At 42.2% G+C, this 26672-nt stretch overlaps 1 protein-coding gene across 1 annotated transcript in view; it reads right to left on the bottom strand.

Moving 5' to 3' along the window:
- Positions 1-1037: 1037 nt before the first annotated feature.
- The window catches only part of fam83hb (family with sequence similarity 83 member Hb), a 109922-nt gene continuing 84287 nt past the window's right edge, over positions 1038-26672 (bottom strand). Inside the window, exons 4-5 of the mRNA XM_060825279.1 lie at positions 10014-10138; positions 1038-8786 (exon numbers count right to left, since the gene is read on the bottom strand). Coding sequence (XP_060681262.1) covers positions 5915-8786; positions 10014-10138 — 2997 coding nt within the window. The 3' untranslated portion in view covers positions 1038-5914. The remainder of the gene's footprint in view (positions 8787-10013; positions 10139-26672) is intronic.

Genomic DNA, 26672 nt, shown 5'->3' with positions numbered 1-26672 from the left:
AAGCTGGCAAATTGGATACACAATTGGCTTGATGGTAGGAAGCTGAGGGTAATAGTGGAAGAATGCTTGTCGGAATGGAGGCCTGTGACTAGTGGAGTGCCTCAGGGGTCAGTGCTGGGCCCATTACTGTTTGCCATCCAAATCATTGATATAGATAGCAATGTACAGGGCATGATTAGTAAGTTTGTAGATGATAGTAAAAACGGCAGTATGGTGGACAATGAAGATGGTTATCAGTAATTGCAGCAGGACCATTATCAGCTGGGGAAGTGGGCTGAGAAATGCAAATGAACTCTAATGTAAATAAATAGTGAATTCTTGCATTTTGGAAAGTTAAATCAAGGCAGAAATTTAATGGTGAATGTTGGGGCCTTAAGGAGTGTAGCGGAACAGCAGGACCTTGGAGTTCAGGTGCGTGGTTCTATGAAAGTGGAGTTCCAGGTAGACAGGGCAGTGATGGCACACTGGCCTTGACCAGTCAGGGCATGGAGTATAGAAGTTGGCAAGTTATGTTGCAGTTGTACAGGACGTTGGCGAGGCCGCACTTTGAGATTTGTGTTCAGTTTTGGATGTTATTAAGCTGGAAAGAGTACAAAAGAAATTTACAAGGATGTTGCAAGGACTCAAGGGATTGAGTTACAGGGAGAGGTTGGACAAGCTAGGACTTTTTTTTAGGAGACTGAGGGGAAGGGGGGGAACCTTATAGAACTGTATAAGATTATGAGAGGCATGGATAGGGTGAATGCAGTCAGTCCGTTTCCCAGGGTTGGGGAATGGAGGCCTACACAGCATTAGGTAAGATTAGGGGGAAAGAATTTTAAAAAGGAACCTGAGGGTCAACGTTTTTACACAGAGGGTCATATGCTGAACAGTACAAAGACGCGCCACCTTTCTCATGTAGCATCCCCATTCTCAGTTCATTATTTTTATTTACACAAAGCCCCATGAAGTATTTTCCACAGTAAAGATGCAATAAGAATGTAAGTTTGTCATCCGAAAAAAGCAGCCAGTTTTGTACAATATACATGACAACTGACTCAATATAAACCATACACTGTTTATTTAGCTGCTGCTGTGCTGAAATCCAAGAGAATATGGTTTACTACATATTGTACTGAGATTTCCAGAACAATATGGTCAGTAATCAAAGCATTGTACATGTATAAAAGGTACTTTTGTTCCAGTTATATTAGCATGTGTGTTGAAACTTGCCTAGTATTTTGTTAATCTGCCCCATCCCCTACCCTGTTAGATTAAACAGATATCTATCCTTGATTTTGCAAATAAATTTGGAAAGTATGGTTCCTTTCAGAAGGCCATATTGCATTTAAGTTAATTGAAGATAAAGAGAATGCTACAAAGGCAGTTTTCTCTGCTCTGCCCTTCCTCACTGGTGCAGCCAGGTCACGCTGATATCACCTGGAATAAAGCAAATCTAACATCACACTTGTTCATGTAGTCTGCAATCCTCATCCCCACAGAAATACTTTAACACTTGTTTTTTCTTAAATAAGACCAAGGTTTGGGGGGGAGGGGGGGGAAGGGGGAGGGAGAATGGGCCTTCTAGACCGTGTCTTATACTCTGCCTCAATGCCACGTTCCCAAGCTATTGCCATATGATTTGATGTCATTAGTAACTGAAAATATATTCACCGTTCTTGAGCTTAATGACTGATATTCCACAGTCCTCAAGAGCTGAGAATTCATCCTTCTGAGTGAAGATGTTCCTACTCATCTCAGTCCTAAACGGTTTGCCTTCTACTCTGAGACTGCTTTCCCTGGTTCGAGAAACCCACTCTGCCAGCAGAAACTCCCTTTCTGCACCAAATCTCTCTATTCCAAAAAGAAACTTAGAAAATACAAGGAGGCCATTCAAAATTATGACAGTTGATGATCCAACTCAGTACCCTGTTCCTGCATTTTCCCTAACCCTTTGATCCTTTTAGCCCCAAGAACAATATCTAACTCCTCACTGGCCTCAATCACTTTCTGTGGCAGAGAATTCCACTGGCTTGCCACTCTTTGGGTGAATAAGCCTCTCCTCATCTCAATCCTAAATGGCTTCCTTGTGTACTCAGACCGTGAACCCTGATTCTGGACTCCTTGGTTACTGGGAAATCTATATATTGTGAGCTTCTATCAGCTTGTCTCTCATTCTTCTAAATTCCAGAGAGTACTAGCTTGATCTGCTTAATCTCTCCTTCTAGGACAGTTCCCCATCCCAGGGATGAGTCTGGTGAACCACTGCTGCATTCACTGCTGCAAGAATATCTTTGTTTAGGCAGGCAGACCAGACAGAACTCAAGACTCCAAAGTGCAGTCTCGCCTGTGTTCCACACAGATGAAGCACATCTACTTTGTTTTTTAATGTCTTCACTGGTAATATTTTCTCTTGATTTGGAGCAGGCAAGGCTTACAACAGTGTAACCTGGGATACGGCCAAATACAGACTCAGTTGCCTCGGCAGAACAACAGTTTAAAACTTTTCTTGTGGATGTGGGCATTGCTGGCGGTCCAGTATTTATTTCCAATTCCTAGTTGCGTTTGAGAAGATAGTGACGAGCTGCCTTCTTGAAGTGCAGTCCGTCTGAGGTTTAAAAAAAAACTAGCCAGAGTAGCCCTATCTGGTAGAAGGCAAGTATATCAGGACAGACTTTGACTGGGTTACATCTTCCATGGCTAGTTAATGTGTTTACATGCATCCAAAGATGAACGGCCAATTGAGGAAGGTGCCTAATGCCAGAGCCAGCATGACTCTGAAAACTGGAACTAAATTAAAATGACTACAAAATGTTCTTCCCAGTTAAACCTTCCTTGTCTTGATGGTCAAGAAATGCTTTCAACATCAAATTAATAAACTACAGAAAATATTCCCTTCTAGGTGTAAAATATATGGACACACAAAATAGCAAAATTTAATTTAAATAATTCCATGTTTCTCCCTTCCTGAAGATCTAGATAGTTACAGTGTCCAGGGGGCAATAGGAAATCCTGCTTTTTCATAGCAGAGGCTGACATTGTCTCATTTGTTGTCTAACTGTTCAATCATCTTTCCAATAAATATTACAGTCATTGGAAAGTGGATTTGTACTCTCCAAAAGCCTTCCACATCTTCACATCCATTAGCTTTGAACTTGTTGAAGGGCTTGTGCAGCAGATTGCAAGACTTTGCATTTCAGGAGCCTATTGTCAATACTCAACACTCTCAGAACAGGGACAGCACAGGGTAGATACAGAGTAATGCTCTCCTTACACTGTTGGAACAGTACGGGAGTAAGATAGATAGAAATCTATCTGTACTCTTTTAAACTGAAAGAAAAGCTTTCTTGAAACTGTTCCCTGATTGCAAAGCTGCAGAGTGGATGGAGGATGTTCCTACTGGTGTCCACCTTCAGGGTTACTTTGACCTGCCGCCTGCTGGTCCAGATTCCTAAGGGATCCACGACATCTGTGTTGCCTCCTTTAACCTGCATGTACCTTCCCAGGAAGGTCAAGACATCTGCTCCTCCAGAATACTGAATGGCCTGGACAGAGTGGACATTGGGAAGAGATTTCCATTAGCAGGAGAGACTAGGACCTGAGGACACAGCCTTAGGAAGACCTTTTAGAACGGAGATGAGGAGAAAATTCTTAAGCCAGAGAGTGGTGAATCATTGTCACAGAAGGCTGTGGAAACCTGGTCATTGAGTATATTTAAAACAGAGATTGGTCCCTTTGACAATCAAGAACCTATCTAAGGTTATGGGGAGAAAGTGGGAGAATGAGTTTGAGAAACTTCTCAGCCATGAGTGAATGGCAGAGCAGATTCGATGGGCAGATGGTTTAATTTCTACACTTGTGTCTTATGGTCAGACACACCCATATTAGGTATGATAGGGGTTAGGGGTGAGATAAATGGTAAAACTTCCTTTACACAATCACCAACAATCATGCCCAGGACAGGGACACTTTGGGGTTACATATAGAGTAAAGCCTCCTCTACTCTTTTAAACTGAAAAAAAAGCTCTGTCTATAGGGTCCCTGATTCTCTCAAGGACATGTACAGCAAAGGCTTAAATACAGAGTGAATTTACATTTGTTAACGTAAGCCTTTCCCTCATCTCTCTTATTACAAAATAACAGCTTTGTTAATGGATGTAGACAACGAACATGCACAGTATCAAAAGTATTTACATTTGGTATACATTGCATAAATAGCTGTTTCTAATCAAGCTCACAAGCACAGTGTAGCCATTTCATCTATCAGTGCATTCAAAATGGAACTGAATGTCTATCATGAGGAAGAAGAAAAGCAAGTACTTGTTAATCCCATCGATTAGATTTAGCAATATAAGATCGTCACCAAGAAATCAAAGGCATGGTTCAGAACCTTGCACAGAGCAGATAGTATTGCTCTATATAAGAGGAAGCTAATTTTAAAAACACAAGGAAGATCGAGTGAATTCAATGTAAACCTTGTTTATCATAAACATTATTATCAGAAACCAAAGACTCCATAAAGTAGCTCACACATTCTCAGACCTGGGAGAAAACAATATCTGACAGGGTGCTCACATCAGTGTCACTCGTTGGAAAAGGTGTGCGCATAAACAATAAGCAAGACAGTGATGTCAGATAGTTTCAATCAAGGCTAACAATTAAGAATAGCCACTTTTGTGAGGGATGTGAACATGGTCAGTGTGTGTGAAGCTGTACCTTAAAACACAAGTTCCTAATTAGGATGGGAGAGGAAATAGAAAGTGAAAATATTTAAACTGAACTGGTTTGTGCAAAAGATTAACATAGATGTTAACACTGGTCAGTCTGGAACTAGTAGGTGAAATTACTGGCTTTATACATAGCAAACAATTGACCCAAATAGCTAACCCATTTGCACTATGCAAATCTGAGGTTACATTACATTTGCTTGACCAATCGTAGACATTTAACTGCTACCAACGTTTTTTTAGAAAAGCAAAAGGAAATTATAACTTCCCACTTAGTCATGAAGTGGATCCCATGTTATAAATGCAAGTTTGTATATGGCTGGCTGCATCTTTGGCATTTTGGAACACCTCACTTCTTGTACACAACTTGTCTAATGTATGAAGGCAATTATTTCTCTGTTCATCTCACTGTTTCTCTTGCTACCCCTAAAATAGCCCATTTAAAATCAGCCTTCTTCACTTAATATTTATCTGGGCGAAAGTGAGGACTGCAGATGCTGGAGATTAGAGTCGAGCGTGTGGCGCTGGAAAAGCACAACAGGTCAGGCAGCATCCGAGGAGCAGGAATATCGACATTTCGGACAGAAGCTCTTCATCAGGAATGAAGCTGGGACCGTCGAGGATAGAGAGATAAATGGGAGGGGGGGTGGGGCTGGGGGAAGGTAGCTGAGAGCAACTAATTATCTGCTTTTGTATATTCTTCCCCAGTTTCTGAGAGTGCTCAACCTTCTCTTCTTTCAAGGTGACTCTATGTTCAAGACTATGTTCAGGTACCAGTATTCCAGTGCTGTTAATGACAACAGACCCGGCCCCACTCATTTCAGTTGTTGACTTTATAAAATTGTATATATTCTGCCAGCACCATGAAATCCTAAACAGAAGGTAGATTGTAAAATGAAAGTATTTAATGCCCAGGTCTACACATCTTTCTTCTCCAAACAATCTCTTGACTCTCATCCAACTTTTAAAGATTCTTTCACTACAGTGAGTGGATCAGAGTGCTATCTTCCTTGTCTTGCTGTATGTTACTGCACTTATCTAAAATCTGATATTTGAAGCATTTGTATATGGTTAACTGTTCTTACAATTTATAGCAGTGTTCGATATTCTGCACCTTTAAACAAAAATCACCAATATAAGCACCCAACAACTAGCAGTCTGGGTACTTGTGGTTCAACTCCACTTAGTTTAGTAAATTACATGGAGCATTAAAATCTTCTAAATGTCCCAAAAAGCTTGGGAATTATTTTTGAAGCTTTCTTTTTGTCTCCACTGTCTGTGTCCTTCGAATCTTGTGATCCATCACCTTGTTGGCCTGGAGAAGTCTCTTCTGCTTTTGAAGAGTCCTCTTTCTTGTAGAAAACTTCAAACCTGCTGTATACTCGTTTCTCTTTTCGAAAACTGTCCATCCTCTTAATTAAAGGATCTATATAGTCAGGTGCATCCTGGGCTTTGCCTTTGTTTTTAATTGAGTTTGAAAACCTTGCTGAGACACCAAATTGCTGCTTTTTATCAGAGTCTGTTTTATCTGACTCAGGAGTAACCTTTTCCTCTGATTCTCCAGGAGTTATATTCTCATTGGTGCTGGCATGATGCACTTTGGCACTCTCAGCTCGATTCTTCTGGCTGTTGGCAGAGATTTGCTCTAGGATGACCTTGGTATCATCTCGAAGATTGCTGCTGTAAAGGGCATTGGAGGTAGATGTGGAAAACCTGCTCCCTTGGATTGTTTGTAAACCTTTGGGCGCAGTGGGGTTGACTGGAGTCCTACGTGGTTTCTCCTCTTTCTCGGAGTTGGCAAGTACCATCTCACTATGGATCATTTTTGATGGCTTTTCAGGATTCTTATTTTCTATGGCTGGAGTCAGAGGTTGCCCTACATCTACATTGCTGCGCATTTCTTTTGATTTTGTATCACCAGGAAGGTTGAGAGAACCTTTCCACCTTGAAGGACTCTTTGAAATGGAATTTAAAATTGCAGATTCCTCTCCTGTCTCATCCTCTTTACTCTCTCTTGTGTCCAGACACACAGCAGATGAATGCATCTTAATCTTTGCTAAATTGCCATCAGTATCTTCCAATTTTGAGGTAGAAGAGGATCTTTGGGGATTGCCAGCTTTATTTGGAGTAGCTGATTCAGAGGGTGGGAATCCTGGCTGCAAAGCCTCAATAGCTAGCTGAGAGGGTGGGGGTCCTTGCTGCCCAGCTACAGAATTAAAGGCCTTTTCTGGTTTGTCCAGAGGCAGCTTTTCAGTCTTTGCTGATGGTACGACATGTGGTGTTTTAATTTCTTTTAATAATGATGTACGCTGGGTCATTTTGTTAATGGCATCTTGTACCTTTTTGCTCAGCTGAAGGTCTACTTTTGGCCTTGCTTTATGTTGGTCACTCGTTTGAGTGTCTGGGTCATGACCACCTAAAGCAGAGTCAGTCTGCTGCCTACCCAGGTCCAAATCTAGTGGTTTTCCAATAAAAACCTCTTTGGGATTTGGTTCAAATGTTTTGGGTGTTTCATTTGGCAAGTTTTTGTCAGGCATTGAATGTTGGATTAGTTTGGTTTGGTCATTGCTACTATTTTCCTGCAAATCTGCAGCTGCTTTAGATTCCTGAATCCCTTCAGGTTCCTTTTCTTCTTCCTGTTTCTGCTCCCTGATGCTCCGGATTCCTTTCCCTTTTTGTGCAATGTGTTGTTCTGTTTTGGAATTATTGAAGATCAGTGAAGAACGCAGTCTGGAGCTCCTTTGTAACATAGGGTTGAGTTTACTACGCATGGATTCATGTTTTGCCAACTTCATATTCCGCTCCTCATATCCTTTATCCGATGAAAGAGATTGGTCATCAGTTAAGTCTGCTTTTGGAGACTTTGAGTTATAGAGATCCAAACGTTTAAAACTTGTAATATGTGTAGGTTCTCTGAACAAGGGTTTCTCTAAAGGTGTTGTGTTTTGCCTTGAATCATGAAGCACTTCATTGTTGCTCTGAGATTCATGTGGTGCAGGAACATCATCTTCAAGCTGCTCGGGGTGCTCATCCTGATAACTGAAATAGGAGCCAATTCTCCATCTTCTCAGCCCATGTTTGGTGGGTTGATCATCAGACTTTCGACCCAGACTGGACTCTGTGAAAAGCATTTTTGGATCCAGAACCTGTTTCTGAGTTGGTGACTTTTGACAGGCATATGATTGGCCAATGTTGGGGCGCTTCTGTATTTTCTGCCCTAGCCTTCCATCACCTACTGGATCAAGATCACTTGAACCATGCCGGACCTCTTTGGAGGAGTTGGAAGGTTCATAGTTTGCCGGAAGTGGATGGAGCGGTAAACCAGTCAGACAGGAATCTTCACGATTCTTTAGATCGTACCAGTGCCTCGGTTGTTCTGCTGACTCATTGTACTGATGCTGAGTTGTTCTGTTTTGTCTAAATCGTTCAAGTATTCCCAGGCCATCCTTTACATGCTTAGTGTTAAATGAGCTGAACCTATTCCTTGTTAATCCAGGCTCCAAAGGATACCTCTTTTCTCTGAATAATTGCTCAGATCTAGCATCTAATTCATCATAATGCTCACTTATTCTTCCATATCTACGTTCCATGGAATCATAACTTTCAAAAGTCCCTTCTGCGTAACTTCTCCTTTTAAATGCATTAATTTCCATCTGCTTTGCTCTCATAACAGCACTGGATGTAGGATCAAACCGAAAATCATCCTGTTGAATATGTGTAAACTGTCTCATGAAGCCTCTAATGCCAACTTCCTCCTTGTTTTGCCTGTAGACATCATTCTGTCTAAAACTGTGGCCAAACTGATCACGATCCGGGTCTGCCCAGGAATAACCAGAATGCTGTGAAAGCATGTCCTCTTGATGCTTAAATCTAGGGATTTGTTTGCGTCGCCATCTGTCTGTAGGCTGGTATGATTTCACTGTGTAAAAATTATCTGGTTCTGGCATGAGATTCTCTACACCAGGGAGAGGGTGAGACTGGGCAAAAAGAATTCGAAATTCTTCATCGAAAATTGCTACAAGTTCTCCCTGAAATCGTTGAACAATACTGCGATGAATCTTCTCAAAGGACCACATAAAGCTGGAGGATAAGGAAAGAGAAATTAAATAGTACCATTGCATTAATGAACATTCAATCTCAATCATCACTGATGATCATAGTTCTGTTCCCTAGAAACATTTCATAAAAACTGAACACTCCACAAAACACTCCTAGTAACATTCTGGACATGGAAATGAATGAGTGCCACTACTGCCTTCAAAGCCAACTAGTGAACGGGCTGCCATGTCATTTCTTTTAGGTGAGAGATCATCATCACATATAGTAGAACAAGCTTTAACTTCTCATTGTCTGAGACATTTTTAGCAAATTTGCCAAGAATAAGTCTTTAACAAAATTCCACAAGCTTCCTCCATTATTTATTTCAATTGTCTGGCGGTTTTTATTAATTTCTTTTGAACACAGATGCAATTCCATTTGGATCTCCGCAGATCCTAGCCTCTCATCATTAAAAAATATTCTTATTTGCCTTTGGTGGAGCTAAAATAAACGGCCTTACAATTCTCCACTGTGAACTCTACCTACCATTATGTCACTCATTCAGTTAATCTGTCCATGCTCTTTTGTAGGTTTAGATTTAGCCTCTTCCTTTTCTGATTGATAAAAATGAAAGGTCCATTCACATTTTTCAAGTTCTTTCACAAATGACTACTGAAGCAAACAGCCAAACTTTATTCACTCAGCCCAAACTGACTTTACAGAGTGGGGTTCCTGTCTTGATCAAGAGAATCCTTTCAACTCTCAGGTTAAAGTATGAGAGAAAATAGGTCGATGTTCAACAGTGAGTAAACAGCACACATGCAGCAATGAACTGTGAAGATAAGACAAGATGTGGAGGTGCTGGTGTTGGACTGGGGTGGACAAAGTTTAAAATTACACAACACCAGGTTATAGTCCAACTGGTTTATTTGGTAGTACTTGCTTTCAGAGTGCCTCTCCTTTAAATTAGTATCAACAGCTTGTAAACACCTCAGGCTGTTGGCATTAGAAACAGGTTTTTCCTGTGGGAGATAATGATCTTGCACTGGATTAAAAGGGCTGTGTTTCAGTATTAGCATACTACGTGCTTCAGGTGGAATTTTTGTCCTGCAGTGATAGTGTCTGTCCTAACATCTGAGCCAGGAGGCCTGATTCAAGTACCATCTGCTCCAGAAGTACGAACATCTCTAAGCAGGTTGATTAGAAAATACCTACTGCATGCTTCAGAAGTTAAGTGTCCTGATAAAGGATAGTTAGTCTATCACTTACCTGTAGGAACCACAGAGAACTGCATTACAATCCACCAGCATGAATCGTTCTATCAAGCTGCCAGTAAAAGACATCCCAGATTTGCAGGTGTAGGTTGATCCTGTTAATGTCCTCACTCTCAGGAACTGAAGAGAATGAAAAAAGATAGGTCACATACAAGGTAGTCTCCATTTCTGTTTACTCACACTGTGGTGTGGTAGCACTTTACCATTAAACTCACTTGTAACTCATTCAATGCCTTTTCAACTAGTGAATAAAGCTACCCACTAGAGACTACATGAGGACTAGCAAATCCCATCATTGACAATTTTAACTTAATCAGGCTAATACATTGTGGGTGACAACAGAAAAAGAAACTTTCAGAAGAACTCAATGATTCACTGATATCTTACAGGGAGCCATCTTTACTTTTCATGATACATAGATGTCACCATTAAGGCTAACATTTGTTGGTTATCCTTAGAGAATGACTTATTCAACTCACTTAGGATAATTAGGGCAATTAAGAGGCAACTACTTCACTTGGTTCTGGAGTCCCGTGTAGATCACAAGAACGGTACCTTCTTCCTTAACGACTTTAGTGATCCAGGTAGGTTTAAAAAAAACCTTTGACTAGCTATATATTCCAGATGTATCAGGTGAATTTAAATTCCACCAGCTACTGGTTACCATTACACAGTTTCTAGCCCACAAAGTGCTCCAGTCTTATACAATGTTACTGGTGTGGTGGTATCATGAGGGTTTATAAAATCATGAGGGGCATGGATAGGGTGGTTAGCCAATGTCTGTTCCCCAGGGTGGGGAAATTAAAACCAGGGGGCGTAGGTTTAAAGTGAGAGGGGAAAGATTAAAAAGAGACCTGAGGAGCAACATTTTCATACAGAGGGTGGTACGTGTATGGAATGAGTTGCCAGAGGAAGTGGTGGAGGCTGGTACAACGACAACATTTTAAAGGAGTTTGGATGGTTATATGAATAGGAAGGGTTTAGAGGGATATGGTCCAAATGCTGACAAATGGGACTAGATTAATTTAGGATATCTGGTTGGCATGAACAAGTTGAACCAAAGGGTCTGCTTCTCTGCTATACAACTCTTAGTATTATGAGTATAGCTCAGGAATAGGAAAGGTGCAGTTACAATGTTGGGATTATACTACAGACCTCCTAGCTACCAGTGGGAGATAGAGGAGGAGATAGAGAACAAAGAACAAAGAAAATTTACAGCCTAGGAACAGGCCCTTCAGCACTTCAAGCCTGAGCTAATCCAAATCTTCTGTCTAAACCTGTCGGTCAATTAGGTTAGATTAGATTACTTACAGTGTGGAAACAGGCCCTTCGGCCCAACAAGTCCACACCGACCCGCCAGAGCGCAACCCACCCATACCACTACCCTTACATTTACCCCTTACCTAACATTTAGCATGCCAATTCACCTGACCCGCACATCTTTGGACTGTGGGAGGAAAACGGAGCACCCGGAGGAAACCCACGCAGACACAGGGAGAACGTGCAAACTCCACACAGTCAGTTGCCTGAGTTGGGAATTGAACCTGGGTCTCAGGCGCTGTGAGGCAGCAGTGCTAACCACTGTGCCACCGTGCCACCCACAGCAACTGTATCCCTTTGCTCCCCACCTACTCAGGCATCTGTCCTGACACATCTTAAATGAATCTCCCGTGCCTACCTCTACCACCTCTACTGGCAACGCGTTCCAAATGCCCACCACCCTCTGTGTGGAATACTTGCCACATGTATCCTCCTTAAACTTTTCACCTCTCACCTTGAAAGCGTGACCTCTCATTATTGAATCCTTCACCCTGGGAAAAAGCTTGGCTCTACCCACCCTGTCTATACCCTTCATGATTTTGTAAACCTTAATGAGGTTCCCCCCCCGCCAATCTCCATTTTTCTAATGAAAATAAAGATATGTAGTCAGATTCTGGAAAGATGTTCAAGTAATAGGGTTATTGTGGTGAGTGATTTTAACTTCCCCCATATTGACTGGGACTCACTTAGTGCCAGGCGTGTGGATGGAGAGCAATTTGTTCGGTGTGTCCAGAAGGGATTTTTGAAACAGTACGTGGATAGTCTGAGAGAGTTGTTGTACTGGACCTGCTATAGGAAATGAACCAAATGTTCAAAGTTTCACGGGGAATAGTGATCATAGTTCTATAAGTTTTCAGAAACTTATAGGTAAGGGCAAGAGTGAACCTTGGATGAAGGTATTAAACTGGGGACAGGCCAATAGTAGCCGAATTAGGCAAGAATTGGAGAATGTGGATTGGGAGCAGCTTTTTTGGGTAAATCCACATCTGACATAGGGGAATGTTTTAAGGACCAGTTGTTTAAAGTATAAGAATGCTTGTTCCTGTGAAAATGAAGGTCAGGAATGGCAGGATTCAGGAACTTTGGATGTCAAAGGAAATTATCAATTTAGTCAAAAAAATGGGAAACATACCTAAGGTCTAGGCAACTAAAAATAGATGAAATCCTTAAAGAAGATAGAGAAAGTAGGAAGGGACTCAAATGGGGAGTTAGGAGGGTTATACTCTGGCAGATCAACATAATGAACTGCTGAATGTCTTGAAATGTATTAAGGCTTCCAGGTCCTTAGGACCAGACGGAATATATCCCAGGATATTATGGGAGACAAGGGAGGAAATAGCTGGGGCCTGAACAAATTTCTTTTCATCCTTTTGACCTCAGACAAGGTTCCAGAGGACTGGAAAATGGCCAATATCGTTCCTTTGTTTAAGGAGGGATACAGAGATAATTAGGAAATTATAAGCTGGTGAGACTGATGTCAGTGGTGGGGAAGCTTTTTGGAGAAGAAATTGAGAGACAGGATTTATTCACATTTGGAATCAAATGGGTTTGTTAGTGATAAGCAGCATGGGTTTGAGAGGGGAAGGTCATGTCTCACCACTTGATTGAATTTTCTTTGAGGAGGTGACAAGAATGATTGATGTGGGAACGGTAATGGATATTGTCTACATGGACTTTAGTAAGGTATTTGATAAAGTACCTCATGGCAGGATAGTACAAAAGGTAGTCTCATGGGATCAAGAGTGAGCTGACTTGATGGATACAAACTTGGCTTGGTCATGGAAGACAGCATCAGTGGAAGGATGCTTTTTGGAATGGAGATAAGTAATTAGCCATGTTCTGCAGAATGATTAATGCTGGAACCTTTGTTGTTTGTAATATATAGAAATGGACTGCAGGAAAATGTGGGTGGTAATTAGTAAGTTTGCAGAGAAGTGCAAATTTGGTGGAGTTGCAGACAGTGAGGATAGAGCATCAAAAGATACAGTGGGATATAGATAGATTGCAGATTTGGGCAGAGAAAGGGTTTAATCCAGTCAAATGTGAGGTGATGCATTTTGGAAGATCAAATTTAAATGACAATTATACATTTAATGGCAGAGCCCTTGGGAGCATTGACATATTGAGGGATCTGGGCATACAGGTCCACAAATCCCTGAAAGTGGTAACACTTAAGATGGTCATTAGTTTGTTGAGTTTTATACAGCTGTAACATAACTTTAGTTAGGCCACACTTGGAATATTGTATGCAGTTCTGGTCACTAGACTACTGGAATATGGATGCTTTGAAGAGGATGCAGAGAAGGTTTACCAGGATGTTGCCTGGTTTGTAAGAATTTAGTTAAGAGGAGAGGTTGGATAAACATTGAACATATGAACTAAGAGCAGGAGTCCGCCGTCTGGCCCTTCGAGTCTGCTCTGCCATTCAGTGAGATTTTGGCTGATCTTTTCATGGACTCAGCTCCACTTACCCGTGTTTTAACCATATCCCTTAATTCCTTTATTTTTCAAAAAATGTATCTATCTTAGCTTTAAAAGTGATTACTGAAGTAGCATCAACTACTTCACTGGGCAAGGAATTCCATCGATTAACAACCCTCTGGGTGAAGAAGTTCCTTCTCAGTTCAGCTCTAAGCCTGTTTCCTCTAATTTTGAGGCCATGCCCTCTTGTTCTAGTTTCACCTGCCAGTGAAAACATCCTATCTATTTCTACTTTATCAATTCCCTTTATAATATTATATGTTTCTATAAGATCCCCCCTCATTATTCTGAATTGCAATGAATATAATCCCAATCTATTCAACCTCTCCTCGTAAACCAACCCCCTCAACCCTGGAATCAAATGAGTGAACCTCCTCTGCACTCCCTCCAGTGCCAGGACATCCTTTCTCAAGTAAGGAAACCAAAATTGCACACATTACTCCAGGTGTGGTCTCAGCAGAACCTTGTACAGCTGCAACATAACCTTCCTGCTTTTAAACTCAACCCTTTAGCAATGAAGGACAAAATTCCATTTTCCTTCCTAATTACACACTGTAGCTGCAGACCAACGTTCGGTGATTCATGCACAAGGACACCCAGGTCTCTCTGTGTAGCAGCATGCTGCAATGTTTTACCATTCAAGTAATAATCTGTTTTGCTGTTATTCCTACCAAAATAGATGACTTCACATTTATTAACATCAGACCTTTGCCCACTCATTCAATGTATCTATGTTTCTGTGCAAAGTTTCACAATCCTCTGCACACGTTGCTTTGCCACTCATCTTAGTGTCATTGGCAAACTTTGACACCGTACATGTGGTCCCCAACTCCAAATCATCTATATAAATTGTAAATAATTATGGTCCCAACATCGATCCCTCAGGCACACCACTTGTCACTGAATGCCAGCCAGAATAGCACTCATTTATCCCACTCTTTTCTTTCTGTCAGTCAATCAACCCTCCATGCTAATACTCTACCCCGAATAGCATGCATCCTAATCTTAAGTAGCAGTCTTGTGCGTTGCACCTTGTCAAAAGCCTTTTGGAAATCTAGGTACACCACATCCACTGGGTCCCCTTTGTCCACCTTGCTTGAAATGTCTTCACAGAATTCCAAAAGATTTGTGAAGCGTGACCTGCCCTTCATGAACCCATGCTGCATTTGTACAATGGGACAATTTCTATCAAGATGCCCTACTATTTGTTCCTTGATAATAGACTCAAGCATCTTCCTCACTGCAGAGGTTAATCTCGCTGGTCTATAATTCCCCAACTTTTGTCTACTTCCCTTTTTAAACAGTGGCATCACACTTGCTATTTTCCAATCTGCTGGGACTGCCCAAAGTCCAGCAAATTTTAGAAAATTACCGCCAGTCCACCTGCTACTTCTCCCGCCATTTCTTTTAGTATCCTGGGATGCATTCCATCAGGGCCAGGAGACTTGTCTGTCCTTAGGTCTATTAGCTTACCCAACACTAGCTCTTTCATAATAATAATTGTTTCCAGTTTCTCACCTACCTTCGTCTCTGTCACTTACTGGCATTTTATGAGTATCCTCCACTGTGAAGACCAATGCAAAATGCCTGTTCAATGCCTCAGCCATTTCGTCATATCCCATAATAAACTCAGATTGTTTTAACTGAAAAGATGGAGGCTGATGGGAGACTTGATCGAGGTCTACAAAATTATGAGGGGCACAGATAGGATGGATAGTCAGAGGCTTTTCTCAAGGTGGGAAGGTCAACTACAACAGGGCACAGGTTCAAGGTGAGAGGGGAAACTTTAAGGAAGAAGTGCAGGGAAAATATTTCACATAAGACAATGTTATCATCCCAGATACTCCTACACCCACACAATCTCACCCACACAATGGCACTCCTATACACACATACACACGGACACACATACACAAAGACGTGCACACACTCACACACACCGTTACAGACACACACACTCACACATGCACCCCCTCACAGACTTAAGACACTCTGCACTCACTACACACACAAAAGATTCTGACTCTGCCACTCCCACAGGCAGCGCATTCCATGCCCCCACCACTCTCTGGGTAAACAACCTACCCCTGACATCCCCTTTTTTTTAAACAAATTAACTGCATGGAGTGACAGAGTCAGAATCATTGGTGGCCTTTAAGCGGCAATTGGAAAGGTACATGGATAGGTGCTTAAGCTAGGACAAATGTTCGGCACAACATCATGGGCCGAAGGGCTTGTTCTGTGCTGTATCTATGTTCTATGTGTGCCTGTGTGTGTGGGTGTAGGAGTATCTGGGATGATAACACTGTCTTATGAGAAAAGGTTTTACTGAGTTTCAATCATACATAAAACATAGAACAATACAGCGCAGCACAGGCCCTTCGGCACACACATACACTTTCTCACACTCACCATCCCAACCCAGACAGACACACACATACAGATAGACAAAGACCCACATGCACACATATATTTTGTGGGGTGAATTTGTACTTGCAGGGTTACATTGTACTTTGCTCAAAAACTAGAAGTATTCATGTAGAACTCTGAGCTCAAAAACTGCATGAATTCATGTAAAACTCCGTTATCTCACTTTTTAGATTAGAATCGATCTAAACATCAGGTCATAGACAGAGAACACAGGGGGCTAACACCTTCAACATATTGTCTAGCTATCACCATTGTTAACAGCTAACCCAAGAATGCAACATTTTTTTAAAAAAGGTTTTGTGATTTACTCATGAGAGAAGTGAAACCATCAGTGTATTCTAACAGATGAAAAGCTTAACAGACAATCAGTTTTTCAATGTATAATTTCAGCTCCATCACACTATAAATTTTTGTTATAAATTCTGTGTGTTAGGATTGAGCCCTCCACTATCACCTGATGAAGGAGCGTCGCTCCGAAAGCTAGTGTGCTTCCAATTAAACCTGTTGGACTATAACCTGGTGTTGTGTGATTTTTAACTTTGTATACCCCAGTCCAACACCGGCATCTCCAAATCATTCCAGGAATCCACTTGGTCCATTTTCTCTGAAATACTTAATGCAAGAATGTCCTTTTTTAAGTCAGATAAATAAATCTCTACACAGTACTCGAAATGTAGTATCAGCAATGTTCTCTCGCAAAACTTCTCTACTTTTAAATTTCTTTTAGATCCCTATGTAACACTTCATTTGCCAATCTAATTCCTTACTGTATCCGCAAGCTAACATTTTAAAAATTCATTCATGGGATGTGACATTAGTGGTTACACAACATTTATTTCCCAAACTTAGTTGCCCTCCACAAAGGCTTTTTGAATTGCTGAAGTCCCTTGCCAAGTAGGGATATCATAGTAATGTGAGAAATGGACTCCAGGACTTTGCTCCAGTGACACTGAAGGAGGAGCAACATGTTTCCAAGTCAGGATAGTGAATGGCTTGGAAGAAAGCTGGCAAGCGGTCATGTCCCCATATTATTGCTGCCTTTGTCGTTCTAGGACATAAAGGTGCCAGTGTTGGACTAGAGTGGACAAAGTTTAAAAAAAAATCACACAGCACCATAGATTTATTTGAAAGCACAAGATTTCAAAGGTCCGCTCCTTCATCAAGTGGTTGTGGTGGATAAGACCATAAAATACAGATTTTATAGCCACAGGAGTATAGTGTGATGGAGATGTAATGATACATTAAACAATTTTAGATTCAGTCTTTCATCTTTTAGAATGGGATGTGCTGGTTTCTGCTCTTTGATATGTTAATCCCAGAACTTCTTTTCAATTAAATAGAACATAGAACATGACAGCGCAGTACAGGCCTTTCATCCCTTGATGTTCCGCCAGCCTGTGGAATCAGTCTGAATTTTGGATTAGTGGTGCTGGAAGAGAACAGCAGTCCAGGCAGCATCCTCGGATGCTGTGCTCTTCCAGCACTACTCATCCAAAATATGGTTTCCAGCGTCTGCATTGTTTTTAACCGAACCAATCTGAAGCCCATCCATCCTACACTATTCCATTCTTGTCCATATGACTATCCAATAACCATTTCAATGCCCTTAAAGTTGGCAAGTCTATTACTGATGCAGGCGTCCTTTCCACGCCCCTACTACTCTCTGAGTAAAGGAACTACCTCTGATTTCTGTCCTATATCTGTCACCCTCAGTTTAAAGCTATGTCCTCTCATGCTGGCCTTCACCATCTGAGGAAAAAGGCTCTCACTGTCCACCCTATCTAACGCTCTGATTATCTTATACGTCCCAATTAAGTCACCTCTCAACCTCCTCTTTAACGAAAACAGCCTCAGTTCCCTCAGCCTTTCCTCATAAGATCTTCCCTCCATACCAGGCAACATCCTAGTAAATCTCCTCTGAAGCCTTTCCAAAGCTTCCATATCCTTCCTACAATATGGTGACTGGAACTGTACACAATACTCCAAGTGTGGCTACACCAAAGTTTTGTACAGCTGTAATATGATCTCATGGCTCCGAAACTCAATCCCTCTACCAATAAAAGCCAATAGACCACATGCCTTCTTAACAACCCTATCAACCTGGGCGGCAATTTTCAGGGATCTATGTACATGGACAGCGTGATCTCTCTGCTCATCCACACTATCAAGAATCTTACCATCAGCCCAGTACTCTGAATTTCCTGTTACTCCTTCCAAAGTGAATCGCCTTACACTTTTCCACATTAAACTCCATTTGCCACCTCTCAGCCCAGCTCTGCAGCTTATCTATATCCCTCTGAGATACTGAAGTGTTTCCCCAGTATTTTTTCTCCATTCATAACACCATGTCTTTTGTCTATACATATGTAGAGGGAGGGAGTTCAGAGGACTATAGGTTGAAAATTTAAAACTCTTTCTGCAGTGACAACACTATAGAGTGTTGAAAGTGATGGGTATGGACAGAGTGGTTGCATTCAGTCTTATTAACTCTAATACATGCCCGGAAATTGTTTAGGACCATTCGTGACCAGACATTTTGTAATCATCAGCAAACATGCCCACTTTTGACCTTATGATGGAGGGATGCTTGTTGATGAAGCAGCTGAAGATGGTTGGCCTAGGGCATTATTCTGAGGAACTTCTGCAGAGATGTCCTGGAACTGAGATGACTGACCTTCAACAACGACAACCATCTTCCTATGTGTCAGGTATGACACCAAACAGAGGTTTGTCCCCAATGTCCACTGGCTCTAGTTTTGATAGGGCTCCTTTACACCACACGGTCAAATGCGACCTTGAGGTCAAGGGTAGTCACTCTTACCTTAGTAATTCCTGGGATGTCCTGTGAAGACAGATTGGTGAGAATGGGTTCTTGTTCTCTGGCATTTAGAAGAATAAGAGGTGATCTCATTGCAACTTAAAATTCCTAACATCATAGATAAAGGATGCTCCTCTAGCTGTAAGATCTGGAATCAGGGACACTGTCGGAGAATAAAAGGGAATTTCAGATATGTGGCTGGAAGGAGGAACAGGAATGATTGTTGCAGATTCCGGGATTTAGATGTTTCAGTAAGAACAGAGAAGATGGTAAAAGAGGGGGGTGTGGCATTGTTAGTCAAGAGTAGTGTTAGAGCAGCTGAGGTAATGTTTGAGGACTCATCCACTGAGGTAGATTGACTGAGGTGGAAACAGGAAAGGAGGTCACCCTGTTGGGAGTTTTCTGTAGGCCTCCGAATTGTTCCAAGGATGTAGAGGAAAGGACAGCAAAGGTGATTCTCGATAGGAGAGAGAGTAACAGAGTTGTAATAGGGGACTTTAACTTCCCCAATATTGATTGGGAATACTTCAGTTCAAGTAGTTTAGATGGGTCAGTTTTTGTTCAATGTGTACAGGAGAATTTGCTGACTCAGTATGGAGACAGGCCAACAAGGGGAGATGCCATATTGGATTGGGTACTGAGGGATGTACCAGGCGAGGTGTTAGATTTGAAAGTAGGTGAGCACTTTGGCAATAGTGACCACAATTCAGTTATGTTTATAATAGCAATGGGCAGGAATAGATATATACTGCAGGGAAATAGGTATAACGGGGAGATAGGCAATGATGTGATTTAGGATGCATAAGATGGGGAAGGAAACTGCAGGGGATGGACACACTTGAAATGTGGAGCTTATTCAAGGAACAACTACTGCGGGTCCTTGACAAGTATATACCTATAGGGCAGGGAGGTAGTTGTTGAGAGAGGGAGCTATGGTTTACTAAAGAAGTTGAAGTTCTTATCAAGAGGATGAAGGCAGCTTATGTGGAGAGGAGGCGTCAAGGCTCAGTTAGGGGGCTTGAGAGTTATAAGTTAGCCAGAAAAGAACTAAAGAAAAGCCCTTAGAGAGGGCTAAGAAGAGCCAAGAGGGGACATGAGAAGTTGTTGATGGATAGGATCAAGGCAAACTCTAAGGCCTTCTATAGGTACATCAGGAACAAAAAAATGATTAGAGTAAGATGAGGGCAAATCAAAGACAGTAGTGGGAAGTTGTGTGTGGAATCTGAGGACGTAGGGGAAGGGCTTAATGAATACTTTTCATCAGTATTCACGTTGGAAAGGGGCAATGTTAGTGAGAATACGGAGATACAGACTACAACATTAGATGGGATTGAGGATGACAAAGAGGAGGTTTTAGCAATTTTAGAAAATCTGAAAATAGATAAATCCCCTGGGCCGGATGGGATTTATCCTCGGATTCTCTGGGAAGCCAGGGAGGAGATTGTAGAGCCTTTGGCTTTGATCTTTATGTCATCATTGTCAACAGGAGTAGTGCTAGAAGACAGGAGGATAGCAAATGTTGTCCCCTTGTTCAAGAAGGGTGTAGGGTCAACCCTGGTAATTATAGGCCAGTGAGCCTTACTCTGGTCATGGGTAAGGTGTTGGAAAAGGTAATAAGAGATAGGATTTATAATCATCTGGAAAGGAATAATTTGATTAGGGACAGTCAACACGGTTTTGTGAAGGGTAAATCGTGCCTCACTAACCTGATTGCATTCTTCAAGGGGTGACAAAACAGATAGATCAGGACAAAGTGTTTGTTGGGATGTATATGGACTTCAGTTAGGCGTTTGATAAGGTAGGCTATTGCACAAAATACTGAGTTTTGGGATTGAAGGTGATTTAGCAGTTTTGATCAGAAATTGGCTAGCTGAAAGAAGACAGAGGGTGATGGTTGATGGGAAATGTTCATCCTGGAGCTCAGTTACTAGTGGTGTGCCACAAGATTCTGTTTTGGGGCCACTGATTTTTGTCATTTTTAATCAATGATTTGGATGTGGGCATAGAACGATGAGTTAGTAAATTTGCAGGAGAAAGTGAAGTCTGCAGTGCTGGAGATCAGGGTTGAGATTGTGGTGCTGGAAAAGCACAGCAGGTCAGGCAGCATCAGAGGAGCAGGAGAATCGACATTTTGGACCGGAGCCCTTCATCAGGGATCCATCAGTCAATTTGAAGGTGACATTAAGGTAGGCAGAGTTGTGGATAGTGACAAAGGATGTTGTGGGTTACAGAGGGACATAGATAAGATGCTGAGCTGGGCTAAGAAATGGAGTTTAATGTGGAAAAGTGTGAGATAGTTCACTTCAGAAGAAATAACAAGAATGCAGATACTGGGCTAATGGTAAAATGCCTGGCTGTGTAGATTAACAGAGAGATCTTGGTGTCCAGGTGCATAGATCCCTGAAAGTTGCCAACCATGCTGATAGGGTTGTTAAGAAGGCTTATGGTGTGTTGGCGTTTATTGAGAATGTAATTTTTAAAAATAGTTTAGCGATTTACTTATGAAAAAACTGAAACCAACATGGTCATTCTAAAAGATGAGAGACTTAACAATCAAGGTCTTTTTGAATATATAATTTAAATTACATCACACTGTAAACTTTTGCTATAAATTCTGTGTCTTACAATCTTATTCTCCACCTAATGAAGAAGCAGTGCTCCGATAGCTACTGCTTCGAGATAAACCTGTCGGACTATAATCTGGTGTTGTGTGATTTTTAACTTTGGCGTTTATTGGTAGGGGATTGAGTTTCGGAGCCATGAGGTCATGCTTCAGCTGTACGAGAGACTGGTGAGGCCGCACTTGGGAGTATTGCATACAGTTCTAGTCACTGCATTACAGGAAAGATGTGAAAGCTTTGGAAAGCGTTCAAAGGAGATTTACTAGGATGCTGCCTGGTATGGAGGGAAGGTCTTACGAGGGACGTCTGAGGGACTTGAGACTGTTTTCATTGGAGAGAAGAAGGTTATGAGGTGACTTAATAGAGACATGGAAGATAATCAGAGGACAGTAAGAGTGGACAGTAAGAGTCTTTTTCCTCGGATGGTGAAGGTTAACACGAGGGGACATAGCTTTAAATTGAGGGGTGATAGATTTGGGACAGATATCAAGGGTAGTTTCTTTACTCAGGGACTTGGAACGGCCTCCCTGTAACAGTATTATACATGCTGATGTTAAGGGCATTTCAATGGGCTTTGGGCATACAAATGGATAATAATGGAATGGTGTAGGTTAGATGGACATCAGATTAATTTCACAGGTTGGCACAACATCAAGGGCTGAAGGGCCTGTACTGCACTGTAACATTCTATGTTCTATGAAAACCATTTAGGACTGAGATGAGGCAGAATCTCTTCATTCAGAGGATAGTGAATATTTGGAATTCTACACCCAGAGAGCCATGGAAGAGATAGTAGTGGGAAACAAGGAAATAGCTAAGGAACCAAACAATTACTTCATGGTGGAAGACACAAGTAATATTCCAAAGATTCAAGAGAGTGAGGGGTCAGAGCTGAGTCTGGTGGCCATCACCAAGGAGAAGGTGCTAGAAAAACTGAATGCTCTGAAGGTGGATAAATCACCTGGACCAGACGGTTCTAAGGGAGATAGCTGAAGAGAAAGTGGAGACATCAGTGGTGATCTTTCAAGAATTGCTACAATCAGCGAGAGTCCCAGAGAGGTGGAAAATTACTAATGTGACACCCCTGTTTAAAAAGTGAGAAAGGCAAGAGATGGAAAATTACAGACCCATTAGCCTAACCTCGGTTGTGGGCAAAATTCTGGAATCCATTGGGAGGGATAAGATTTCTGAATACTTGGAAATGCACAATAAAATAGGGCAAAGTCAATATGGTTTCATCAAGAGTATGTGATGCTGATAAATCTGCTAGAATTCTTTGAGGAAGTAATGAGCAGGTTAGCCCAAGGAGACCCATTGGATGTTATCAACCTGGACTTCAAGAAGGATTTGGCAAGTAAGATAAGGGCCCATTGTATTTGAGGCAAAGTACGAGCATGGATAGAGGCTTGGCTGTTTGGGAGGAAGAAGAGAGTGAGGATAAAAGGCTCCTTCTCAGGATGGCAGCCGATGACAAGTGATGTTCCACAAGGCTCAGTGTTGGGACCACAATTTTTCATTTTACCCACGAACGATCTAGATGAAGGAACTCAGGATATTCTGGCTACCTTTGCAAATGATACAAAAGTAGGTACAGGGATGGGTAAAATTGAGGAGGAGGGTAGGCTGTAGAAGGACTTGGACAGGGTAGGAAGTGGGCAAAGAAGTGGCAGAGGGAATATAACGTGGGAGGTGTGAGGTCATACACTTTGGTAGGAAGAATAGAAAAATGGATTATTTTCTAAATGGGGAGAACATTCAGAAATCTGAAGTACAAGAGACTTGGGAGTTCTAGTCCAAGGTTCTCTCAAAGTAAACTTGCAGGTTGAATCAGTAGATAGGAAGGCAAATGCAATGTTGGCATTTAATTTGAGAGGACTTGAATATAAAAGCAGGGGTGTATTCTGAGGCTCTATAAGACTCTGGTCAGACCACATGCGGAGTATTGTGCGCAGTTTTGGGTCTCATATCTCAGGAAGGATGTACTAGCCTTGGAGCATGTTCAGAGGAGGTTCACGAGAATGGTCCCAGAAATGAAAAGCTGAATATATGAGGAGTGTTTGAGGACTCTGGGTCTATACTCGATGAAGTCCAGAAGGTTGGAAGGATAGGGATGTACAGCACGGAAGCAGACCCCTCGGCCCAACCCGTCCATGCCGACCAAATATCTCAATCCAATCTAGTCCCACCTGCCAGCACCCGGCCCATATCCCTCCAAACCCTTCCTATTCATACACCCATCCAAATGCCTTTTAAATGTTGCAATTGTACCAGCCTCCATCACATCCTCTGGCAGCTCATTCCATACACGTACCACCCTCTGCGTGAAAACGTTGCCCCTTAGGTCTCTTTTATATCTTTCCACTTTCACCCTAAACTTATGCCCTCTAGTTCTGGACTCCCTGACCCCAGGGAAAAGACTTTGTCTATTTATCCTATCCATGCCCCTCATGATTTTATATACTTCTATAAGGTGACCCCTCAGCCTCCAGGGAAAACAGCTCCAGCCTGTTCAGCCTCTCCCTGTAGCTCAATTCCTCCAACCCTGGCAACATCCATGTAAACCTTTTTTGAACTCTTTCAAGTTTCAAAACATATGAAGGAGACCAGAATTGCATGCAATATTCCAACAGTGGCCTAACCAATGTCCTGTACAGCCGCAACATGACCTCCCAACTCCTGTACTCAATACTCTGACCAATAAAGGAAAGCATACCAAACACCTTCACTATCCTATCTACCTGTAACTCCACTTTCATGGAGCTATGAACCTGCACTCCAAGGTCTCTTTGTTCAGCAACACTCCCTAGGACCTTACCATTAAGTGTATAAATCCTGCTAAGATTTGCTTTCCCAAATGCAGCACCTTGCATTTATCTGAACTAAACTCCATCTGCCACTTCTCAGCCCATTGGCCCATCTGGTTCAGATCATGTTGTAATTAGAGGTAACCCTTTTCGCTGTCCACTACACCTCCAATTTTGGTGTCATCTGCAAACTTACTAACTGTACCTCTTTTGCTCACATCTAAATCACTGATGTAAATGACAAAAAGTAGATGTTCCAGCACCGATCATTGTGGCACTCCACTGGTCACAGGCCTCCAGTCTGAAAAACAACCCTCCACCACCACCCTCTGTCTTCTACCTTTGAGCCAGTTCTGTATCCAAATGGCTAGTCCTCCCTGTATTCCATGAGATCTAACCTTGGAAATGAGGAAACTGGTGAAGTCCACATTGATATCCTGGGGTTGAAGTGTTCCGAGGCGGAAGATGAGGCGTTCTTCCCACCACCCAACGCCTGGAGGAAGAACGCCTCATCTACCACCTCAGAACACTTCAACCTCAGGGCATCAATGTGGACTTCACAGGTTTCCTCATTATCCCCTCCCCCCACCTTAACCAATTCCAACCTTCTAGCTCAGTACTGTCCTCATGACCTATCCCACCTGCCAATCTCCCTTCCCACCTATCCACTCCACCCTCCTCCCCAACCTATCACCTTCATTCCCACCCCCCATTCTCCTATTGTACTCTTTGCTACCTTCTCCCCAGTCTGCCCTTCCCCCCCCCCCCCCCCCCCACTCACATTTCTCTCTCCACCCTGGAGGCTCCCTGCCTCTATTCTTGATGAAGGGCCTTTGCCCGAAATGTCAATTTTCCTGCTCCTCAGATGCTGCCTGACCTGCTGTGCATTTCCAGCACCACTCTAATCTAAACTCTCATTTCCAGCATCTGCAGTCCTCACTTTTGCCCAGATCCCTCTAAACCCTTCCTATTCATATATCCATCCAGATGCCTTTTAAATGCTGTAATTGTACCAGCCTCCACCACTTCTTCTGGCAGCTCATTCCATACACACACTACCCTCTCGGTGAAAATATTGCTCTAAAAGTCTCCATAAATCTTTCCCCTCTCACATTAAACCAATGCCCTCTAGTTCTGGACTCCACCACTTCCTCTGCCAGCTCACCACCCTCTATGTGAAAATATTGGCCCTTAGGTCCCTTTTAAATCTTTCCCCTCTCACTTTAAGCCTACTTTTGGGCTCCCCTACCTGGGGAAAAGACCGTGGCTATTCACCCTGTACATGCCCCTCATGATTTTATAAACCTCAGTCTTTGACGCTCCAGGGTGAATAGTCCTACTTATTCAGCCTCTCTCTATAGCTCAACCCTTCAACCTTGGTAAAATCCTTGTCAATTCTTTCTGAGCCCTTTCAAGTTTCACAACATCTTTCCTAAAGCACAGCGATCAATATTCCAAAAGTGGCCTAACCAAGGTCCTTGGCAGCCACAATATGACCTCTCATCACCTGTACTCAATGCTCTGACCAATAAAGGCAAGCATTCCAAATGCCTTCTTCACTACCCTGTCTACCTGTGACTCTACTGTCAAGCAACTTTGAACCCTGTACTCCAAGATCTCTTTGTTCAGCAAAACTCCCCAGAACCTCACCATTAAATGTAAAGTCCTTCCTGGATTTTCCCTACCAAAATGCAGCATCTCACACATTTATCTCGGTTAAACCCCATCTGCCATCCTTCAACGTGTCCATCTGATCAAGGTCCCATTGTACTCTGAGGTAACCTTCCTTGCCATCCACAACACCACTAATTTTCGTGTCATCTGCAAACTTCCTAACCATTCCTCATTTATTCACATCCAAATTATTTATATAATAGGATGAATAGCCACGGTCTTTTCCCCAGGGTAGCGGAGTCCAGAACTAGAGGGCATTGGTTTAATGTGAGGGGGGAAAGATTTATGGAGACTTTCAGAGCAATATTTTCACCGAGAGGGTAGTGTGTGTATGGAATGAGCTGCCAGAAGAAGTGGTGGAGGCTGGTACAATTACAGCATTTAAAAGGCATCTGGATGGATATATGAATAGGAAAGGTTTGGAGAGGTATGGGCCAAATGCTGGCAAATGGGACTAGATTAATTTAGGATATCTGGTCAGCATCGATGAGTTGGAATAAAATGTA

Source organism: Hemiscyllium ocellatum, chromosome 5 (assembly GCF_020745735.1).
Source record: "Hemiscyllium ocellatum isolate sHemOce1 chromosome 5, sHemOce1.pat.X.cur, whole genome shotgun sequence".
Taxonomy (NCBI): Eukaryota; Metazoa; Chordata; class Chondrichthyes; order Orectolobiformes; family Hemiscylliidae; genus Hemiscyllium; species Hemiscyllium ocellatum.
Note: the sequence above shows the minus strand (reverse complement) of the source record. Positions and strands in the feature narration are given on the sequence as shown.